Below are 21,953 nucleotides of genomic sequence, written 5' to 3' on the forward strand. Positions count from 1 at the left end.
GTGGCCTGGCGTGGTGCAGACCTGTACTGGTCCTCTGCAGGAAAGTCTCACCATGCTGGGACTGATGCAAGTTTATCCCAGAAGGACAGTTGCACCCAAAGCACAGTGGCATGGGATCTGGAGCAAAGTGTGTCAAAGAACAAGAGTTTGGGTTAGTCGCCCTCAGCAGGTATCTTGGGAAATGGTGCCTGACAGCTCTTTTTTCTCCCAGAGAAACAATGAATGCTACCTCTCCCAGATGTGCTTCAAGACCAGGGAACAGTCTCTCCCAGGTCTTCCCAGGGAATCCTCAGACTGCATCCTCTGCCTCCAGGCTATCTGCCCTCCTTCTCCACAGGAACACTTCAGGGCCCTCAGGGCTCAGCACTGGCCATGCTGCAGACTTCTAAAACTCTAGTCTTTGAGCCCACTTGTTGTAAAAACTCATGAAAATTAGCCCCTCTCATTTTCCCAGTCAATGTCTTTAGGAAAGTTGTTTTCCTTGTGCAATCCCCTGTGCACTCCTCTCTCTCTAATTCCCTCCCTCTTTCTTCTGCCTCTCTCCATGACCAGGGCTCCCCTCCAGAGCACCTGTGATCTGTTTCTCCCCTAAATCTGGTCTCCACACCTCCTACCTTTCATCATGTGGCCCCTTATCTCCCTCTGGTTATGCAGCTTGATCTAGGAGTCCACAGATCGATTTTGTGGGTGTTCAGAATGACTTGATATTTCTCTAGCTGTTTGTAAGGGATGAGACAAGCCTAGGGGTTTCACTTGTTGTCATGTGACAACACCCATCTTAGCTCTTCCTGTAGTCATTCTAGTAGCAAGGGTTTTTACACCCAAATTAAACAGCAGGCAGTATTAAAAATATTAGCAATTACACTCAGTACGCATGAGCTTCCTATTAATATCCTGTGATCTCTTTATATGTCACTTATTTAATTTTTTACAAAAAAAAGAATCATTCTATATGCAGATTGTGTTAGTTTAATACATTTGTTGTGAGATATAAGATGTAAGAGTGAATAAAATATGAATACTGTATTACAAATACAACAAATCACCCATGTCAACAAGTAAAACATTCCTAGTATCCCAGAAAATCCCAGTGGCTTTCTATTATATCAATACCCCTGCCTTTCCTCTAGAAGAAAATGTTATCTTAATGTTTCTAGGTACTGTATTACAAATACAACAAATCACACATGTCAACAAGTGAAACATTCCCAGTATCCCAGAAAATCCCATGGGCTTTCTATTATGTCAATAACCCTACTTTTCCTGTAGAAGAAAATGTTATCTTAATATTTCTGGTAATCGCATTTTTGCTATTCTTTAATAGCTTCACAGCCTATGGACACATCTCTAATATATATGTTTGTTCTTTAATTTTATATAGATGAAATCATCCTATAATATCAATGTATCTAGGTGTCTTTTTAGTTCATATGATTATTAATTTATCTCTTCTTGTCATTTTGTAGCATTGGTGTTGTATTACCTTGCACAAATACATCATAATTTTTCATCCAGTCAACTATTGATAGTTACTGTAAAGTTGTTTCCATTTTTGGGTATTGAAAAATCATATTTTATAAATATCACCACACATGAAACCTGGTTGGCATGTGTGTTAGTTTCTCAGTGCCACATTCCTAGGTGTAAAACTGCTAAGTAATAACCAATACGTATTTTCACTTCACTACAAGTTGCTAAACTCTTTCCTATGGTGGTCGTTCCCATTTTCCTTTGGACCAGCAGTTCCTAATGCTCCACATTATTTCCAAATAGTGGGATTTCTATACTTTCTAAATTTTTGCCAATGTCATGTTGTTTTATTCATGGTTTATTATGGTTTTCATTTTCATTTTCACTTTGAGTACTTTTTCGTCAGTTTACTGATCACTTGCATTTTCTCTTTGGAGAAATACTTGTTTAGATCCTTCACCATTATCCTTTTCCTCCCTTGCTTTTTAGGGTATTAATAGGAAGGTTATTTCTCTTTGCATGTTTTGTGGAAATGGCTGGGAAAACCAACTATTTCTACAAACTGAGGCTAGAGGGGGGTTTTGACATATTTTTGTTATGGGACTGTTGAGGTTTGTTTTGTTTTGTTCTAAAGATTTTATTTTTGGGGACCCTGGGTGGCTTGGTGGGTTAAGGCCTCTGCCTTCAGCTCAGGTCATGATCTCAGGGTCCTGGAATCGAGCCCCGCATCGGGCTCTCTGCTCAACGTGGAGCCTGCTTCCCTTCCTCTCTCTCTTCCTGCCTCTCTGCCTGCTTGTGATCTCTGTCTGTCAAGTAAATGAATAAAATCTTTAAAAAAATGTTTAAAGATTTTATTTTTTGAGAAACCTCTACATACAATGTCATGCTCAAATTCAAAACCCCGAGATCAAGAGTCACATGCTCTACCAAATGAACCAATCAGACACCCCAGGACTCGAAGTTTTTAAATAATCCTGGAAGTAGTGATATCCTGCCTCCTGAATGATTGCCACATCTATCTACTAAAGGGAAGGACTAAAATCTGTCCAGAGTCAGACACCTTCCTGCACTACCTGAGGTTAGAGTGCAGAGCTTTAGTGGATAGCACTCCCAGATGTATAGTTTAGGAATTCTGCTTTAGTATCATTCTACAAATTTTGATATATATCATATTTTCATTATTGTTGACTTCAAATTATTTTCTTCTTAACCCATGAGTGACTTAGAAGTGTTGTTTAGCTTCAAAACTTTTGAGATTTTTCCAGTTATTTTCTGTTAACAATGTCTAGTGATCAAGGTGTGCACTTAGAATGATTTTCAATATTTTGAAATTTGTTGAGCCTTGCTTATAGTCCATTTTGGTGAATATTCCAAATTGTGTACTTAGAATGAATAGTTATCTGAACTTGTTGAAGGTTGCATTCTATCACAATATAAAAGGTCGATTTGGTTAATAATGTTCATATATTTGGGGTGCCTGGGTGGCTCTCTTGGTTAAGCATCTGACTTGATTTCAGCTCAAGTCATGGTATCAGGGTCATGAGATCAAGTTCCACATCAGATTCCATGCTGAGTGTGCAGCTTGCTTGAGATTCTCTCTCTCCCTCTCCCACATCTCTCCCCACTCCATTCATTCTCTCTCTCTCTCTTAAAAAAATAGCATTCATATATTCTATGTACTTATTTATCTATCTGCTTCTCTATCAAATACTTGGAGAAGTATATTTAAATCTCAAGCTATGAGGATGGATTTGTTCACTTCTCTTACTCCTTTACATCTTGAAGACATATTATTAGGTTTATGTACAATGTATGCTGGCAAATATATAACAATCAACTATTTTAAAAAAAGAGTCTTGATTTGTAGAATTTTCCAACACCCAATGTGTAAATACTCATGATATGGTCAATTTCAAGTTATCAACATGACATCACTGAATACTACATTGGGAAGAGATGTTTATAAATTATCTCCTATGAATTGGTATGAACGAATGCCAGCAATCATTCTAAATGTTTAAAATACATTAAATACACATTTAAAATAATTGCATCTTTCTGTTCAAGTAGTTCTTTTATTATTGTGAAATAGCCCTCTTTAATCTAACAATGCTTTCTGCCTTAAATTATTATTTGCCTGATGTTAATATATTAACCCTATCGTATTTGGCTAATATTTTCACTGTGTATTGGTTTTCATCATTTACTTTCAACTTGTCAGTCCCATTTTCTAAAAGATTTATTTATTTATTTATTTATTTATTTATTTGAGAACGAGAGAGAGAGCATGAGCAGGGGAAGGGGCAGAGGAAGAGAATATCCAAGCAGACTCCGGCTGAGCAGGCAGACCAGCAGGGTGCTTGAACCCCAGGAGCCATGAGATCTGGTCCTTAGCTGAATCTGGGAGTCAGACCCATAACCACCTAAGCCACCCAGGTGGCTGGGTTCCATTTTATCAAAAGTAATCAGCACATACTTCAGTTTTATTTTGTTTTTATCCAGTCAGTGTTTATACTTTTAATTGGAGTGGTGAATCCATTTACATTTATTGTGATCACTGATACAGTTAAGCTCAAGTCTAACATACTGCTATTTATTTTCGTGTCATCTCTTTGTTCTTCTATTCCTCTTTTCCTAACTTTTGAAAATATTAATCAAATATTCTTTACTATCTCACTATATCATTTCTATTAGTTATATAACTCTTAATATTAATGTTTTACAACAAGCATGCTCAAATTATTACAGTCTACTCTTAATCAATACTTTCACTACATTCTAAACTATGTAAGCATTAAAACAGTTTAAGTTCATCCATTGTCTCTTGACATTTTTATATATGTTATACTCCTGAACTTTTTGCAAGCACTATAAGACGTCGTTATCAATTTTATGTCAATAGAGTTTTTAAAATTCTGTTAAAATATATAGCACATTGTTTATTATTTTTCAGTAGTCATTTTATTAACCCATATATTTATTTTCTTCAGTTCTGCTCATTTAATATTACCCTTTTTTGTTTGTATATGGGATCATATTTTTTCAGCCTATAGAGCTTTAGTGGGGTTTTTTGTGCTGTCAGTCTGCTATTGCTGAGTTCTCTCTGCTTTTGGTTCATTTGAGAATGTTCCTATTCTCCTTCATTTTGCAGTATGTTTTCCCTGGATTCAGAGTTCTCTGTTCCATTTATTTTTCAACACTTTAGAAATGGCAGTACATTGACTTCATGCCTCAGTTGTTACTGTTACAAACATACTGTTATTTTTATAGTTCTCCTAAAAGAAAAAAAAAATGTGTGCTCTTTTCTCTGTTTTTAAGATTTTGCCTTTATCTTTTAATTTCAGCCAACCCTTGGTGTATCATTTCTTTGCATTTACCTTTCTGGGTTGCTTTTTTTTTTTTTTTTCCCCTTAGCTTTTGATTCTGAGAGTTTATCTTTTTTCCAGCAATTTTTTTTTTCAAATACAGCAAGTTACCATTGAGTCAGACTAGAAGGGACTGACAGGGCATTAAATACTGCGGGGTGGGAGCAGGGAAAGGGGAGGGTCATACAAAACGGGCACAGGTGGGGGAGTGAAAAGTGTGGGTGCTGGGGGAGGGGGATGGCTGGGCCCCCCAGCATCAGGAGCTTATAATCTGATGGTGGCAACAGAGACCCTAGGACAGACAGGAGGCTAGGGCAGGAGGAGAAATTATGGATGTGAGGGGCTCCCCTCAGACCCCCCCAAGGGCTCCTGGGAGTCGCTGGCATTGGAGGGTCCAGCCCGAGGGGCCAGGGTGGGGGTGGGGGGGTCTTTGGTGGATGGGTTAGCTGCAGGGTCCTCCTCGCCTGAGGGACCAAGGAATTTTTGAAATCTTTGAGCTATTTTTTCTTCAAATATTTGTCTTTTCTCTAGTGTTGGAATTTTAAATAGACGTACACATATCACTTGACTCTGCTTCATATTGCTTTTACTCTTTCATTATTGGTGTTTTCTACACATTTATCTTTCTGTATTCATTTTGGATATTTCTACATAAAGTCTCAGATTTAATACATTTGTGTTCTATTAAATTCAAATGGTTTCTAAGGCCATCCAATGTGTGCTTATTTCAGATATTCATTTTGTATTTTTAGTATAACACGTGATTATTTTTAAAGCATCAATTTTCTTTTGAATGTCTTTCTCTTTTCTTTCATTTTATCTATTATTTTTCTGTATTTACTTTAACATACTTGTAGCAGCTAAAGAACTTGACACTAATTTCAACATCGGGATTTGAGTGTCTGCTTCTATGAGCCATTTATTTTTGCTTCATTTTTTATCACATTTTTTTGCTTCTTTATGTGTCTTTTAATTTTTTATCCAAAGCCATGCATTTCATATGAAATAAATGTAATGATAATGTTTATTTTATTAACCTACCATTGACAAGTGTTTGCTCTTTCTTGATTTAACCAAGAAGCAAATTCAGATGGGTCTGAGTTGAAGTTCTATTTTGAGTTGGTCCACTACTAGTTTGAAAAGTCTCAAGGTAGTTATCTTCTTGGCTTTTTGTCAAGAACCTCGTTGGTCTCTCTTCCTCCATCCCAGAACACTCTAAGAGATTCACCCTGCTTTTCTGATGTTTTCATCTCCACTCCTAAGTCACTCCCTGAGTGACTTTCAAAGATAGCAACTGTCTTGATGGTGATGCAATTGTGTATTTGAAACAAGATCCTTCTCTTATTAGGACTTTTTCTATGAAATTATAGGAACTTCCACTCCACTCTTAAGAAACTACTTAGGTTTCAGGAGAGCACCCTTATTCTTCAGGGTTTCAGAATTTTTCATGTTAGACATACCTCCAGAATTTGTCTAGTTCTTCTTTTCATCATCACAGTTGCACATTCAGGCAAAGCCTGATCTTCAATCCATACCCAGAGTTGGCAAACACGATCAGCTAATAAATGGTTAAAAACAATGTTTGCATAAAAGAGGCCCTTCTCACTTAGGTTTAGTTCATTTAATCCTTTTTTCCAACAATATCCAGTTCCCTTCAACATGCACATGCACATGCACACACATGTGCACACACAACACACACACACACACACACACACGGGTTTGTTGTTTTTCCAATTTGCATTAGGAATGTTGTTCTGTTCCATCCTATTTCATCATATCTGGAATGTTCCCATTCAAGTTTGTATCATCTTGCCATGTTTTATTTTCCTAAGTAGAATTTATCTAATGTAATGCATATCATACATCTCTTTAATTAATTATTTAATAACAAACTTCCCTAATAGAGTGGAAATACTTGAGAACAGGTACCTTGTCTTCTTTAAAATTTATTGTTTTTTCTTCAGGACTTAGAATTTTTTTTGATGAATACATGCAAATGCCCAATTAGTACTGAAAATCACTAATCATCAGACATATTCAAATCATAACCACAATGAACTCTCACTTGTTAAAATGGCTTTTATCAAAAAGACAAGAAATAACAAGGGTTGGTGACAATGTGGATTAAAGGCACACTTGTATACTTGGATGAGAATGTAATTTGTTATATGCATATGGATAGCAGTTTGGAAGTTCTCAGAAAGTTAATAGAATTACAATAAGACACAGCAATCCCATTTCTGGTATATATCTGAAGGAAATGAAATCAGTATCTTAAAGAAATATCTGCACCCTCATGTTCATTATTGCTTTATTCACAATAGCCAATATATGGAAACAACCCTTTTCTGTCCATTGATGGGTGAACGGATAAGGAAGATGTGAGATATAGATATATATAGGTATATCTATCTATATCGATATATATAGATATAATTATTGTTCAATCAAGAGAAAAAAGGAAATCTTAATATTTACAACAACATGATTGAACATAGGGGACATTATGTTAGACATGAAGGCATGATAAGCCATATATAGACAAATAGTTCATCATTAAACTTCTACATTAAAAAAAAGGTCAAATTCATAGAAGCAGAGAGTAGAATAGTAATTATCAGTGGGTTGCAAATCGGGGGGGGGAATGAGGAGATGATGGTCCATGGGTTTAAGCCTTTGGTTATAAGATGAATAATTCTGAAGCTCTAAAGTACAGCATGATGATTATTGTTGGTAGTAATATATTATATCGCTGAAATGTGCCAAGAGAGTAGCTCTTAAGCATTCCACCTACAAAAAAGGTAATTATGAGGTGAATAATTGACTTTGAAAATCATTTCCAAATGTATATGTGTATGAAGTCCTCTCATTGTACACTTTATATATGGAATTTTGTGAATTATTACTTCATTAAGTAGGAAGGAAAACCATTAATAGATGTACAAAAGGTAAGAATCAAAGTGGGTAAATATAAAACATAATCAAATACCAAAGGAAGTCATCAAAAGTGAAAGAATTTTAAAAATTCACAAAACAGAAGACAATTACCCAAGTTAAATAGTGAGTGTTCACCTGTCAATAATTCCTTTAAATGTAAATGGAATAAACTTACATCTCAAAAGGAATATAGTACCTGAATGAATAAAACAAACAAGAACTCATTTTAGATTTAAAGACACAATAGGCTAAAAATGAAGGAATGGAAAAAGATATTTCATGTGAATGGCAACCAAAGAGTATTGGAGGGGCTATACCAAAGAGCATTGGAGGGGCTATACTTCTATCAGATAAAAAATTGACTTTATGTCTAAAACTCTCTCAAGACACAAAAGATCATTATATAATAATAAAAGAGTCAATCAAGAGGAAGATGTAACAATTCTCAACATATGTGGATCCAACATTGGAACTCCTAAATATGTAAAGCAAATATTGACAAATCTAAAGAGGAGAAATTGATAGCAATACAATAATATTAGGAGACTTCAATACCCCACTTTGAATAATGGATAGAACACCCAGATAGAAATTCAAGAAAGCAGCTCTAGACTTGAACAACAATATAAACAAAATGGAACTAATAGATATATATGGAATTTTCCACCCAACAGTGGAAGAGTACATTCTCCTTAACTGCATGTGAATGATTCTATGCAGTATCTTTATCAACCACAGTGGAGTAAAACTAGAAATCAATAACAGCAAAAAGAATGGGAAAATTCACAAATAAATGGAAAGAAAACAGCACACTCTCAAACAACAATGGAATCAAGGAAGAGAGTGCAAGATAATTTTTTTAAAAAATCTTGAGACAAATGAAAACAGAAACACAATGTAACAAAATTCAGAGATGCTGCAAAAGCAGTGGGAAGAGGGAAATATTTAGTAACAAATGCTCCATTAAAATAGAAGATCTTACATAAACAACCTAACTTTATACCTCAAGGAACTAGAGAAACAAACCAAGCCCAAAGTTACAAGGGAAGCAATAACAAAGATTAGAGCAGAAATAAATCAGAGAATAATAACACACCCTATCCTACCATCTCCCTAAAAACAGTTTGTTTTTTTTCAAATTCATGCACATGTTGGGTTTCTTTCTTTTCTTTTTTTTAATTTCTTAAGGGGAAAAAGTGAGCCAATATGAAATCTATTCTTTTCTATTATATCTATATAATAGTAAGATTTCTCTCTCATTGCTACGTTAGTATCATCTCACAAAATATTATTTAAAATATTTTTCTTATCATTCAATTCAAGATATATAAAGAATTCCCTTTAACAGTTCTTATAATGCTGGTCTAGTGGTGATTAACTTCTTTAGCTTTTGCTTGTCTTGTAAACATTTTAATCTGTCAAGTTGTTTCTTTTCTTGCTGCCTTTGAGATTCTCTCCCTCAATCTCAGTTTAACTATAATGTGCATTGGTGTAGGTTTCTTTTAGTTCATCTTATGTGAAACTCTGTTGGTTTTTTGGATCTGTATGTCTATTTCCTTCCCAAGGTTAGGGAAATATTCAGTCCCTATTTCTTCAAATGTGTTTTCTGCCCCTTTCTCTCTTCTTCTGGGACTCTTGTAGTGTGAGTGTTGGTCTGCTAATGTTGTCCATTCAGTCCCCATCTTTATTCTTTTGTATGGTGGTGAGTTCCACTATCCTGTCTTTAAGTGTACTAATACTTTCTTCTGCTTCCTCTAGTCTGGTATTGAAACTTCTCACTGTATTTTTCAGTACAATTATTGTATTCATCAGCTCTGTGACTTCTGTTTGGTTCTTTCTTTCTTTCTTTCTTCCTTTCTTTCTTTCTTTTATTTCTTTTCAGTGTAACTGAATTCATTGTTTATGCACAACACCCAGTTCTCCATGCAATTTATGCCCTCCATAATACCCACCACCAGGCTGCTCCAAACTCCCACCCCCCGCCCTTCAAAACCCTCAGATTGTTTTTCAGAGTCCATATTCTCTCATGGTCCATCTCCCCTTCCAATTTTCCTCAACTCCCTTCTCCTCTTCATCTCCTTATGTCCTCTGTATTATTTTTTATGCTTCACAAATAAGTGAAAACATATGATAATTGGCTCTCTCAGGTTGACTTATTTCACTCAGCATAATCTCTTCCAGTCCCGTCCATGTTGCTACAAAAGTTGGGTATTCATCCTTTCTGATGGAGGCATAATACTCCATAGAATATATGGACCATATCTTCCATATCCATTCATCCATTGAAGGGCCTCTTGGTTCTTTCCACAATTTGGCAACTGTGACCATTGCTTCTGTGAACATTGGGGTACAGATGGCCCTTATTTTCACTACATCTGTATCTTTGGGGTAAATACCCAGTAGTGCAATTGGAGGGTCATAGGGAAGCTCTATTTTGAATTTCTTGAGGAATCTCCACACTGTTCTCCAAAGTGACTGCACCAACTTGCATTTCCACCAACAGTGTAAGAGGGTTCTGCTTTCTCCACATCCTCTTGAACACTTGTTGTTTACTATCTTGTTAATTTTGGCCATTCTAACTGGTATAAGGTGGTATCTCATTGTGGTTTTAATTTGAATCTCCCTGAGGGCTAGTGATGATGAACATTTTTTTCATGTGTCTGATAGCCATTTCTATGTCTTCATGGAAGAAGTGTCTGTTCATGTCTTCTGTCCATTTTTTAACATGATTATCTGTTTTGTGTGTGTTTAGTTTGAGAAGTTCTTTATAGATCCTGGATATCAGCCTCTTGTCTGTACTGTCATTTGCAAATATCTTCTCCCATTCCGTGGGTTGCCTCTTTGTTTTGTTGAATGTTTCCTTTGCTGTGCAGAAGCTTTTGATCTTGATAAAGTCCCAAAAGTTCATTTTTTGCTTTTGTTTCCTTTGCCTTTGGAGACATATCTTGAAAGAAGTTGCTGTGGCTGATATCGAAGAGGTTACTGCCTATGTTCTTCTCCAGGATTCTGATGGATTCCTGTCTCACATTGAGGTCTTTTATCCATTTCAAGTTTATCTTTGTGTATGGTGTAAGAGAATGGTCAAGTTTCATTCTTCTACATATAGCTGTCCAATTTTCCCAGCACCATTTACTGAAGAGACTGTCTTTTTTCGACACTGCTTTGTCGAAGATTATTTGACCATAGAATTGAGGGTCCATATCCAGGCACTCTACTCTATTCCACTAGTCTATGTGTCTGTTTTTATGCCAGTACCATGTTACCTTGGTGATCACAGCTTTATAGTAAAGCTTGAAATCAGGTAATGTGATGCCTCCAGTTTTATTTTTGTTTTTCAACATTTCCTTAGCAATTTGGGGTCTCTTCTGATTCCATACAAATTTTAGGATTATTTGCTCCAGCTCTTTGAAAAATACCAGTGGAATATTGATCAGAATGGCATTAAAAGTACAGATTGCTCTAGGCAGTATAGGCATTTTAACTATGTTTATTCTTCTGATCCAAGAGCATGGAATGGTCTTCCATCTTTTTGTGTCTTCTTTGATTTCTTTCATGAGTGTTCTGTAGTTCCTTGAGTACAGATCCTTTACCTCTTTGGTTAGGTTGATCCCCAGGTATCTTATGGCTCTTGGTACTATAGTAAATGGAATCAATTCTCCAATTTCCCTTTCTGTATTTTCATTGTTAGTGTATAAAAAAGCAACTGATTTCTGTACATTGACTTTGTATCCTGCCACATTACTGAATTGCTGTATGAATTCTAGTAGTTTTGGGGTGGAGTCTTTGGGGTTTTCCATATAAAGTATCATGTCATCTGCGAAGAGAGAGTTTGACTTCTTCATTGCCAATTTGGATACCTTTTATTTCTCTTTGTTGTCTGATTGCCATTGCTAGGACTTCTAATACTAATACTATGTTGAACAAGAGTGGGCATCCTTGTCATGTTCCTGATCTCAAAGGGAAGTCTGTGAGCTTTTTCCCATTGAGGATGATATTTGCTGTGGGTTTTTCATAGATAGATTTTATGAAATTCAAGAATGTTTCCTCTATCCCTATACTTTGAAGCATTTTAATCAGGAACGGATGCTGGATTTTGTCAAATGCTTTTTCTGCATCAATCGAGAGGAGCATGGGGTTCTTCTCTCTTCTCTTATTGATTGGTTCTGTCACATTGATTGATTTGCAAATGTTGAACCATCAACCCAGGGATGAATCCCACCTGGTCATGGTGAATAATCTTCTTAATGTACTGTTGGTTCCTGTTTGCTAGGATCTTGTTGAGAATCTTAGCATCCATATTCATCAGTGATACTGGTCTGAAATTCTCCTTTTTGGTAAGGTCTTTGCCTGGTTTGGGGATCAGGGTAATGCTGGCTTCATAAAAAGAGTCTGAAAGTTTTCCTTCTGCTTCAATTTTTTGAAACAGCTTCAGGAAGATAGGTGTTATTTCTCCTTTGAAAGTTTGGTAGAATTCCCCAGGGAATGATTCAGGTCCTGGGATCTTGTGTTTGGGAGGTTTTGATCACTGCTTCAATCTCATTACTAGATATTTGTCTATGCAGGTTGTCAGTTTCTTCCTGGTTCAATTTTAGAAGTTTGTAGTTTTCCAGGAATGCATCCCTGTTCATCTAGGTTGCTTAACTCATTGGCATATAACTGTTGATAATAACTTCTGATGATTGTTCTATTTTCTTGGTGTTAGTTGTGATCTCTCCCTTTTCATTCATAATTTTATTAATTTGGGCCTTCTCTCTTTTCTTTTGGATTAGTGTAGCCAATGGTTTATCGATCTTATTGATTCTTTCAAAAAACAGCTTCTAGTTTCATTGATGCATTCTACTGTATCTCTAGTTTCTATTTCATTGATCTCTGCTCTAATCTTGATCATTTCCATTCTTGTGTGTGGAGTTGGCTTATTTGTTGTTGATTCTCCAGTTCTTTAAGGTGTAGAGACAGCTGGTGTATTCTGGATTTTCCAATTTTTTTGAGGGAGGCTTGGATGGCTATGTATTTCCCCCTTAGTACCACCTTTGCTGTCTCCCATAGGTTTTGGGCTGAAATATCTTCATTCTCATTGGTTTCCATGAATTGTTTAAGTTCTTCTTTGAACTTTGAACCAATTTCTTGGTTGATCCCAGCATTCTTAAGCAAGGTGGTCTTTAGCTTCCAGGTGTTTGAGTTCCTTCTGAACTTTTTCTTGTGATTGAGCTCTAGTTTCAAAGCATTGTGATCTGAGAATATTCAGGGAATAATCTCCGTCTTTTGGTATCAGTTGAGCCCTGATTTGTGACCCGTATGTGGTCTATTCTGAAGAAGGTTCGATGTGCACTTAAGAAGAATGAGTATTCTGTTGTTTTAGGGTGGAATGTTCTGTATGTATCTATGAGGTCCATCTGGTCCAATGTGTTATGCAATGCTCTTGTTTTCTTATTGATTTTCTGCTTGGATGCTCTGTCTGTTACTGAGAATGGAGTGTTAAGATCTTCTACTATTAATGTATTCATATCAATATGACTTTTTATCTTGATTAACAGTTTTCTTATGTAATTGGCTCCTCCCATAATGGGGGCATAAATATTTACAATTGTTAGATCTTCTTGGTGGATAGTCCCTTTAATAATGATGTAGTGTCCTTCTGTATCTCAGACTACACTCTTTAGTTTAACATCTAATTTATCTGATATGAGAATCACTACCCCAGCCTTCTTTTGAGGTCCATCGGCATGAAAGATGCTTCTCCATCCCTTCACTTTCAGTCTGGGTGTATCCTTAGGTTCAAAATGGGCCTCTTGTAGACAACATATGGATGGATTCTGTTGTTTTATCTAATCTGAAACCCTGTGTCATTTTATGGGTGCATTTAGGCCATTCACATTGAGAGTTATTATTGACATTGAATTACCATTGAAGTCTTTCTTTCTGTAGATTGTCTCCATATATTTCTGTTCAATGATATTCTTAAGATTTTTTCTCCTTTATAGAACCCCCCTTAATATTTCCTGCAGTGTCAGTTTGGTGGTCAAATACACTTTTAAACCTTTCCAGTCTTGGAAACTCTTTATCTCTCCATCCATTTTGACTGTCAGTCTTGCTGGATAAAGTATTCTTGGCAGCCTGCTCTTCTCATTGAGTGCTCTGATACATCTTTCCAGCTCTTTCTGGCTTGCCAGGTTTCTGTGGACAGGTCTGACGTTATTCTGATGGCCTTTCCTCTGTACGTAAGGAACTTCTTTGTCCTAGCTACTTTCAAGAGGTCCTGTCTACAATTATGATTCATCAGTTTCACTATCATGTGTCATGAGGTCTTTCTAGATTCTGTAATCGTAGGGGGAGGGCGTTCTGCCTCTAATACATGAATGCTGGTAGCATTCACGAGATTGGGAAATTTTTCATGGAGTATTGTTCAACTATATTTTCTAATCTTCTTTCTTTCTCCTCCCCCTCAGGGATTCCAATAATTCTGACGTTGGAACGTTTCATGGCATCGTTTATTTCCCCAATTCTGCTTTTGTGGCTTCTAAGCTGTTTGTTGTAGGCTTCCTCCTGATCCCTTTTCTCTATCTGTTTGTCCTCCAGATCACTAATTCTATCTTCTGTCTCAGTTACCCTAGCTTTTAGAGAATTTAGATTAGATTGGAACTCATTGAGAATATAGTGAACATCATCCCTGGTGGCTTTCCCTTCTGCCCTAATCAATTCCATTTTGTCATCCATGGCTTTCTCCAACCTAGCTATTGCCTGGATAATTGTTAGGCTGAATTCCCTTTCTGACATATTGTGTATGTCCATAGCCATAAGCTCTGTTGCAGAAGGCCCAGCCTCTAAATTTTTCTTTGGTTGGGCATTCCTCCTCCTAGTAATTTTGGTGAGAGATGACTGAATGGATGTAGCTGAATGTATCGAACATGGTGCAGGTAAGGTGCACCCGGGAATGCTTCTGAGCAATCAAGAGTCCCCATCCAAATGAAAGAAAAAAGAAAGAAAAAAAAAGAGAGAGAGAGAGAAAGAGAAACTGGAAAAAAAAAAAGAAAGATAAAATAAAAGAGAAGGCCAAGCCCAAATGGGCCCCAAGGTAAGATTTATGAAGTATACAATCAAAAACAGACAAACAAAAAGACTGATAAAAGTAGATGACAAGAGAAAAAAAAATATATATATAAACAAAACAAAACAAAAGAACCTCATCAAAAAGAATCCCAAGTATAAGTTTTATATACTACCAGGACAAAAACAAACACACAGAAACACTGGCGGAAGAAAAAGTTGGGAGAGTGGTTATAAATTCTCAGTATGGGCAAGGAAGGTTATTTTGATTCTTCCTGGATGTATCCTGATATCTTTGTTAAAGGACTCAACTTTCCAAAGATAAAGGGGCTTTAAAAACTGGTTTACCTATAGGGGTAGCATTGATTGGTGAAAGGAGATTACCTTGAAGTTTAACTCTATATGAATATTAAAAAATAAAAATAAAAAAAGAATAAACTAAACTCAAATAAAATAAAATTGAAAAAATTAAAAAATAGAAAAGCAAAAAAAAAAAAAAACCGACAGCTATATGTATCAGAAAGTTCAGGTTAAAACGTTATTATGGAATTTCATATACTGGACATCTCACCGTGATAGTAAATAGGTTAAAAAATTATCTATAAAAAATGAACCAGAATAATGGGGAAAAATTAAAAATAAAAGTTGTATCTATGAAGTACTAGTGGTTGTTCTCTTGTCTTTTTTTTGGGGGGGGGGTTGGCTTTCTGTCAGAGGGGCCTGCCTTGAGGTTTTTTTTCAGGCAGTTCCCTGAATTAAGTCAGTGGGCTCTGAGGAAACCAGTTTTTCAGGCTTTTATTCTCTGGAGGTTTTTGTTTGTTTGTTTGTTCGTTTGTTTTCTCTCACCTTGGCAGCTTTTGATGGCTTTTGGAGGTTTAGAGGAAAGTAAACTGCACCCAGACATCCCTCTCAGAGAGAAACCTCAGTCTGTTCCCCTCTGGGTGCTCCAGAGCCCATAAATTCCCCCTCAGCTGCTGGCAGAGCATGTTCCCAGTCACGGTCCCTGGGGACACAGGAACTCCTGCTTGTACCCAAAACCACAGTAGCCAGGCTGTCTGGGCAGCTCCAGACCACCAGAGAGGTCTCAAGCAGCAATAGCACACTGAGATTTTCCCACTGGCCCAGGCTGGGAGTGCTCAGACTCTCTGGGCCTGAGAGCACAGGGCTGATGCCTGCAGGCGCCTCTCTCAGGGGGAGAGTGTGGGGCGCAACTCAGACTCTGGTTGCTTGACCTGCGCACATGCAGAGCACAAAAGGCTGTGGTTCTGTTAGCTGGCAAGGCTCCCAGCCCCTCATGGGAGCCAACACCCAGATGCTCTCAGGCCCGCTGGCGGCTCAAGGACCAAGACCTGGCTTCTTTGCCACACTCTCTCTAGCTCAGTGCCAGGGGTGGTTGTCCTGGGTCCTGGAGACTTAAACCCCCGTCCCTAAATGCCCCGATTCCCACAATTTCCCCCCACGATCCTTTGCTCTTTTTGAGTACTTTCAATCAGACTCCAAGTTAATGCTGGTCCCCAATCGCAGGGCACTCTCGTATTGGGGTATTACTTTCCAATGGGTTGCTTCTGGTGGCTCCCTCCCCCTTTTGTTTATCTTCCAATATCAGTCCGATGTTCCCAGCCTGCTTTACCTGCCTTCTGGCGTCTTCTGCCCCCATAGAGATCCAGAAGTGTATAATTGTAATCTCAGGCTGATTTCATGTGTGATCAGAGTTCTTTGGTAGGTAATCAGCTCGCTTTAGGGTACAGCTTGAAATGGCGCCTCCTCCTACTTCCCCACCATCTTGTCTCCCCTCTCTCTCTCTCTCTTTTTTAAGGTTTTATTTATTTATTTGGCAGAGAGAGACACCGTGAGAGAGGGAGCACAAGCAGGAGGAGAAGCAGAGGGAGAGGGAGAAGCAGGCTCCCCGCGGAGCAGGGAGCCTGATGCTGGGCTTGATCCCAGGAACCTGGGATCATGACCTGAGCAGAAGGCAGACGCTTAATGACTGAGCCACCCAGGCGCCCCTGTTTGGTACTTTCTTATATTTTCTATCTCTTTGTTGAAATTCTCACTATGTTTCTCCATTCTTCTTCCAACATTAGCGAGCATCTTTATAACCATTACTTTCAACTCTTTATCAGATAATTCACTTATTTTCATCTTATTAAAGGCTTTCCCTGAGGTGTTATCTTGTTTCATTTTGAATATATTCCTCTGTTTCTTCATTTTCCTTGACTCTGTGGGTTGGTTTCTATCCATTAGATACAACAGCCACCTCTCCCAGTCTTGAAGGAATAGCCTCACTTAGGAGATGGACATTATTGTTAGCCCTGCCCTGGCTTTTGGTTCTCTCTCAAGCCTTGTGATTGTCTAATCGCCCTACTTTGTTTTTAGTGGCTCCCTGTATTTCAGAGTGTGTCACGACCCGACCAGTGCCCCAAAGGGGAAGAGCTCAGTCAGCACCTACGTTTAGGCTGGTTAGAAGCCAGGTTCTCAGGCAGCAATTTTTAAAATATGCAAATATACCTCATTCGGGGGAAGACTGGGAGATGGGCACTTCTGTCTGTTCCTTCTTAAGGGAGCAAGGGAATGATAGCTAGTTAAGAGCTGTTTCTTCCTCTGCCACCATCTTTTTGAATTCATGAATACAAACCCTGCAGACCACCATGGATAGTCAATCAAGAGCCAATTCCTGGGCAGCAGTCACAAAAACCAGAGCACCAGTTGCAAAAACTGGACACCAAATGTTTGTATGAGTTCCTTGCTAGGAGATACCAGCACTCTGGAGTGCAGCAAAGAGAGAGGTGTGATGTCTTGAAGTCTCTGGAGAGGCCTATGGTTGGTCCTTAATTTAATTAGAACCTGCCTCTCAGACCTCATTTATAAAGATTGTTCCCCACCCACTAGCCTCTAACCCTAGAGAACACCTAAGGAGGCCCCTAGCTATATGCCAAACCAGAACCCTGCCCCCCAAGCTGAAACATCAAGAAAATCTAGCAGACCTCTTTTGTAGGGTGACGAAGATCATAGTTCAGTCTGTATCTACAGTGCATCAAGGGGTGGTAGCCAGACATGAACTGTCTCCACTTGTTACAATCCTGTGGGACCTATGAATGCAAGCCCCACTGGCCATCAGATCAAGTAATGTCCCCTGGGTGTCAACCACAAAATCCAGTGCACCAGATGTAAAAACTGGGACACCAGGTCCTTGTACGAACTTCCCTCTAGGAATTACCAGTGCTCTGGAGTGTAGGAGAAGGAGGACCTGAAGATAGTGCCTATCCGCCAAGTTCTTTGTAGAGGATTATATTTGCCCCTCAGCTGTTTAATGAGAAGTCTGTTCCTCAAGCCTCAGCAGTGAAGATTAGTCTAATAGGCCTTTTGCACAGAAAGACAGCTACTTCAGTCTGTGACTCTCTCCTGTGCCCTGGGGGTGGTGTCTTCTTAAGAACTCTATTTGTTACAATGCTACGGGACCCACTGGCCACCACAACCATGTGATCTAAAGGTGTCTCCTGGGTGGCAGCTATAAAAATTAGGGGGTGTATAAAGAGGATATAAGCTCCTTTCCAGGAGATGCCAGTGAGCTGGAATGAGACAGAGGGCGAGCATGAAGAAGGTGACTGCTGGCCTCTGTCTTTGAAGAGACCTTTATTAAGCCCCTAGATGTGTATCAAATTAAATGCTTGCCCCTCAGTACAGTGCTTTGAAATAGTCAAAAAAGTCTCTTTCACAGAAAGTCTGGGCCCTTTTCAGAGGGCTTCCCTTATGTGGGGCCATGGGGTGGGTGATTCCATCCATGTGGACCCTTTAAGAACGATTTCTCAGTTGGCGGTATCCAGTGGTCTTAGGACACAAGCCCCACTGGTTTCCAAAGATAGATGTTTTGGGAGCTTGTCAGGTGTCAGTCTTAAAACTGGGGTTCCAGATGTTCCCAGGCCTATTTAGTTACACATTTCTCTTATCATTTAGCTTAATTGGTTTAGGAGAAACGGTACAAATTCACAAGTTGGGTTACATGGCATAATGAGAGTGAAACTGCTTTAGCACAGATTCATTCTTCAAAAAGAATCCTATGTGCGCAGTTGAATCTAATGAGATTTAGTAGTGATAACTACAAGATCCTGGGCTTAGGTTAGAGGAATCAGCTGTACAAGTACAGACAGACTAGAAATATTTTAAAATTAGTGAAATTTGGCATGCCTTGGGAGCCTCAGTTGGATAAGAATCTGACTCATTATTTCAGCTCAGGACTTGATCTCAGGGTCATGAATTCAAACCTCACACTGGGCCCCATGCTGGGTCTAGAGACTACTTAAAAAAATAGTGAATGTTTTCATCAATTTTGAGATTAGTTTGAGTCAAAACTATGACAGAACCATCAGTACTATGAGACCACAACCTGCACTGATAGAAGTCTAAAGTAGAATGAGGCTGCTCTACGTCTTGCCAGTCTCAGTGCTGATCAGACTGTATGTGAAATATTATATTTGCTTCAGAGATGATCTTGCTAGAGTGTAAAAACGTATTTAAGTGTGCCCAGATGAAAGAGGAAGATAATAAAGGGGTTCAAGCCTGTCATAATAATAATACTTAGAATTTTATCCCCTTTGTATACCTTTTGAGAAGAAATCTCATCAGGCCGTTTTCTTTAACTGATATCCTTTGAAACACCATAATAGGTAGATAACCATAGTTGTTCTGAAATCAGACCACCAGGATTCAAATCTCTCCTCTAGAATTTCACAGCTAATTTAATTGAATTCTTTAAGACTCAGTTCTTGTAAATCCAAAGACTGAAGCGTGCCCAAGGAAGAATTATTGTTAAATGCCATACATCTTGATGTATCACGGTGAAATTCATTCAAGGGTAGAGAGAAAATAATCTAAATCTTCAAAATTACTAAGAAAAAAAAAAAACCCTAGAAGGTTGCTTAGAAAAAATTAAGAGTAAATGAGCATCTTACGCTCAACACTGGAAGCTTAAAAAGAGTGCCAGGGAAATCTATCAATGAGAGCTGTGGACTGTATGCCAGGAATCTATACCTAGAGAAGGTATCATTTACAAATGCTTATAAAAGGGGCACCTGGATCACTCAGTTGGTTAATCCTCTGCCTTTGGCTCAGGTCATGATCTCTGGTTCCTGCTCAGTGGGGAGTCTGCTTTTCTTTCTGTCCATTTACCCTCCCTTGTGCTTACACTTTCTCTCTCAAATAAATAAAATCTTTTTTTTTTAATTTTTAATTTTTTATACACATATAATGTATTATTAGCCCCAGGGGTACAGGTCTGCGAATCGCCAGGTTTACACACTTTACAGCACTCACCATGTCACATACTGTCCCCACTGTCCATAACCCCATCATCCTCTCCCTACCCACCTCCCCCTGGCCACCCTCAGTTTGTTTCGTGACATTAAGGGTTTCTTATGGTTTGTCTCCCTCCCAATCCCATTTTTTCATTTATTACTTTCCTACCCCCCACACCCCCCACGTCGCATCTCCACTTCCTCATATCAGGAATAGCCAAGTAAATAAAATCTTTTGAAAAAATCTTTATTAAAGCAAAACAGTATATGCAAGGATTCAAAGTGTATAATCCAATTAACAAGTCTGCAGAAGCTACTGGAAAATTTCTCTAATCAAGCAAAAAAGAAAATGGATCTGTGAACTTACGTATATGGAGATGATAATGAATATGTGTGTGTGTGTTTGTGTGTGGGTGCGCACGTGTGTGTGTGTGTGTTGGAAATTTTGCTCGTGTGTTGCACAAGATTCCTTTCAATCAAATCATTTTATGGATAAAAAACTAATATTACTCTGGTATTAAAAGTACTAGACTATGTCTAAATCATTTAACAAAAAGGGAAAATTTTTCTACAAAATATCATATATAAATGTCTTATAAACAACAGAACACTTGAACATATACATCGGAAATATTCAATAAATAAGAATAACTCAATAAAATACAATTAATATACCTCAATAATAAAGGACATTAAGTGTTTAAAAAGAATCAAACTATAGTGGCATCAAATATTCACTTTTATCCTAAAATATACATATTATGACATATGACATATTTGAAAGCATCTCCTACATAAGGCATATATGACATACCACATAATTAGGACATTTTAAACACCTCACATATGTGACATATACATACTATGACATGTGTGTCACATTATATATGGTATATATGTAATATGCGGGTCAAATATACCACATATAATATGATATGTTCTTTATGACATTTTAAAATACTTCATATGCACGACATAAGTCATATATGTTATGACATATGTATGACATATTTTAAAATATCTCATTCACCAAATAAGATTAGTAATAACAATCACATGTTTGCCATAATCTTAATTAACTATTTAGTTATTAAGAAATATTCTTGGGGTACCTGAGTGACTCAGTGGGTTAATCGTCTGCCTTTGGCTCAGGTCATGATCTCAGGTTCCTGGGATCAAGCCCCTCATCAGGCTATTTGCTCAGCAGGGAGCCTGCTTCTCTCTCTCTCTTTCTTTCTGCCTGCCTCTCTGTCTACTTGTGATCTTTCTCTGTCAAATAAATAAATAAAATCTTAAAAAAAAGAAAGAAAGAAAGAAATATTCTTAGTCAATTTCTCTGATTGAATAAAAAGAGGAAAACTTGCCTCAATGACTGGTTTGAGGCATTATTTTTCTGTATAACGTGGCAAATGGAAAATTTTTATCTTTCTCTATATTTCTTACACTATTTACAATAAATAGAAAAATAAGTTAATGAATGTTAATCTACCAAAAAAAAAAATTCCCACTATCTTCCTACATTGAATTGGTTGAGAAGAACGGCAGGGCTCTCATTTCTGCTGAGAATAGAAAAGAAAGGAAAAGAAGATGCAGATGATCTGAGCAATAAAATCAGTACTATCACCTCTCAACCAAGATGCTCATTTAATCAACCAAGGCTAGGATATACATACACAAGGAGAATTCATTAAATAGGTCTGTATGTCTTATTCCTCAAGAGTCTTCCTACAAGTTTATATATCATATCACACACAAGATATAATTTTAACTTCATTAGTAATAACTTCATCACATATCCCTGTCATCTGAATTTTGCAACTTTTCATGTCCTAGAAACCCTGTT

The 21,953-nt window shown here is 37.7% G+C and overlaps 2 protein-coding genes across 2 annotated transcripts in view; both read left to right on the forward strand.

Annotated features, from left to right (window-relative positions):
* EIF2D (eukaryotic translation initiation factor 2D) overlaps positions 1-21,953 on the forward strand; it is a 407,204-nt gene that overhangs the window by 59,559 nt on the left and 325,692 nt on the right. The window lies entirely within an intron of this gene.
* Positions 14,656-21,953, forward strand: part of LOC123928179 (complement factor H-like) — a 30,669-nt gene continuing 23,371 nt past the window's right edge. Inside the window, exon 1 of the mRNA XM_045983285.1 lies at positions 14,656-14,689. Within this exon, the coding sequence (XP_045839241.1) occupies positions 14,656-14,689 (34 nt within the window). The remainder of the gene's footprint in view (positions 14,690-21,953) is intronic.

The sequence above is a fragment of the Meles meles genome, chromosome 17, assembly GCF_922984935.1.
Source record: "Meles meles chromosome 17, mMelMel3.1 paternal haplotype, whole genome shotgun sequence".
NCBI lineage: Eukaryota > Metazoa > Chordata > Mammalia > Carnivora > Mustelidae > Meles > Meles meles.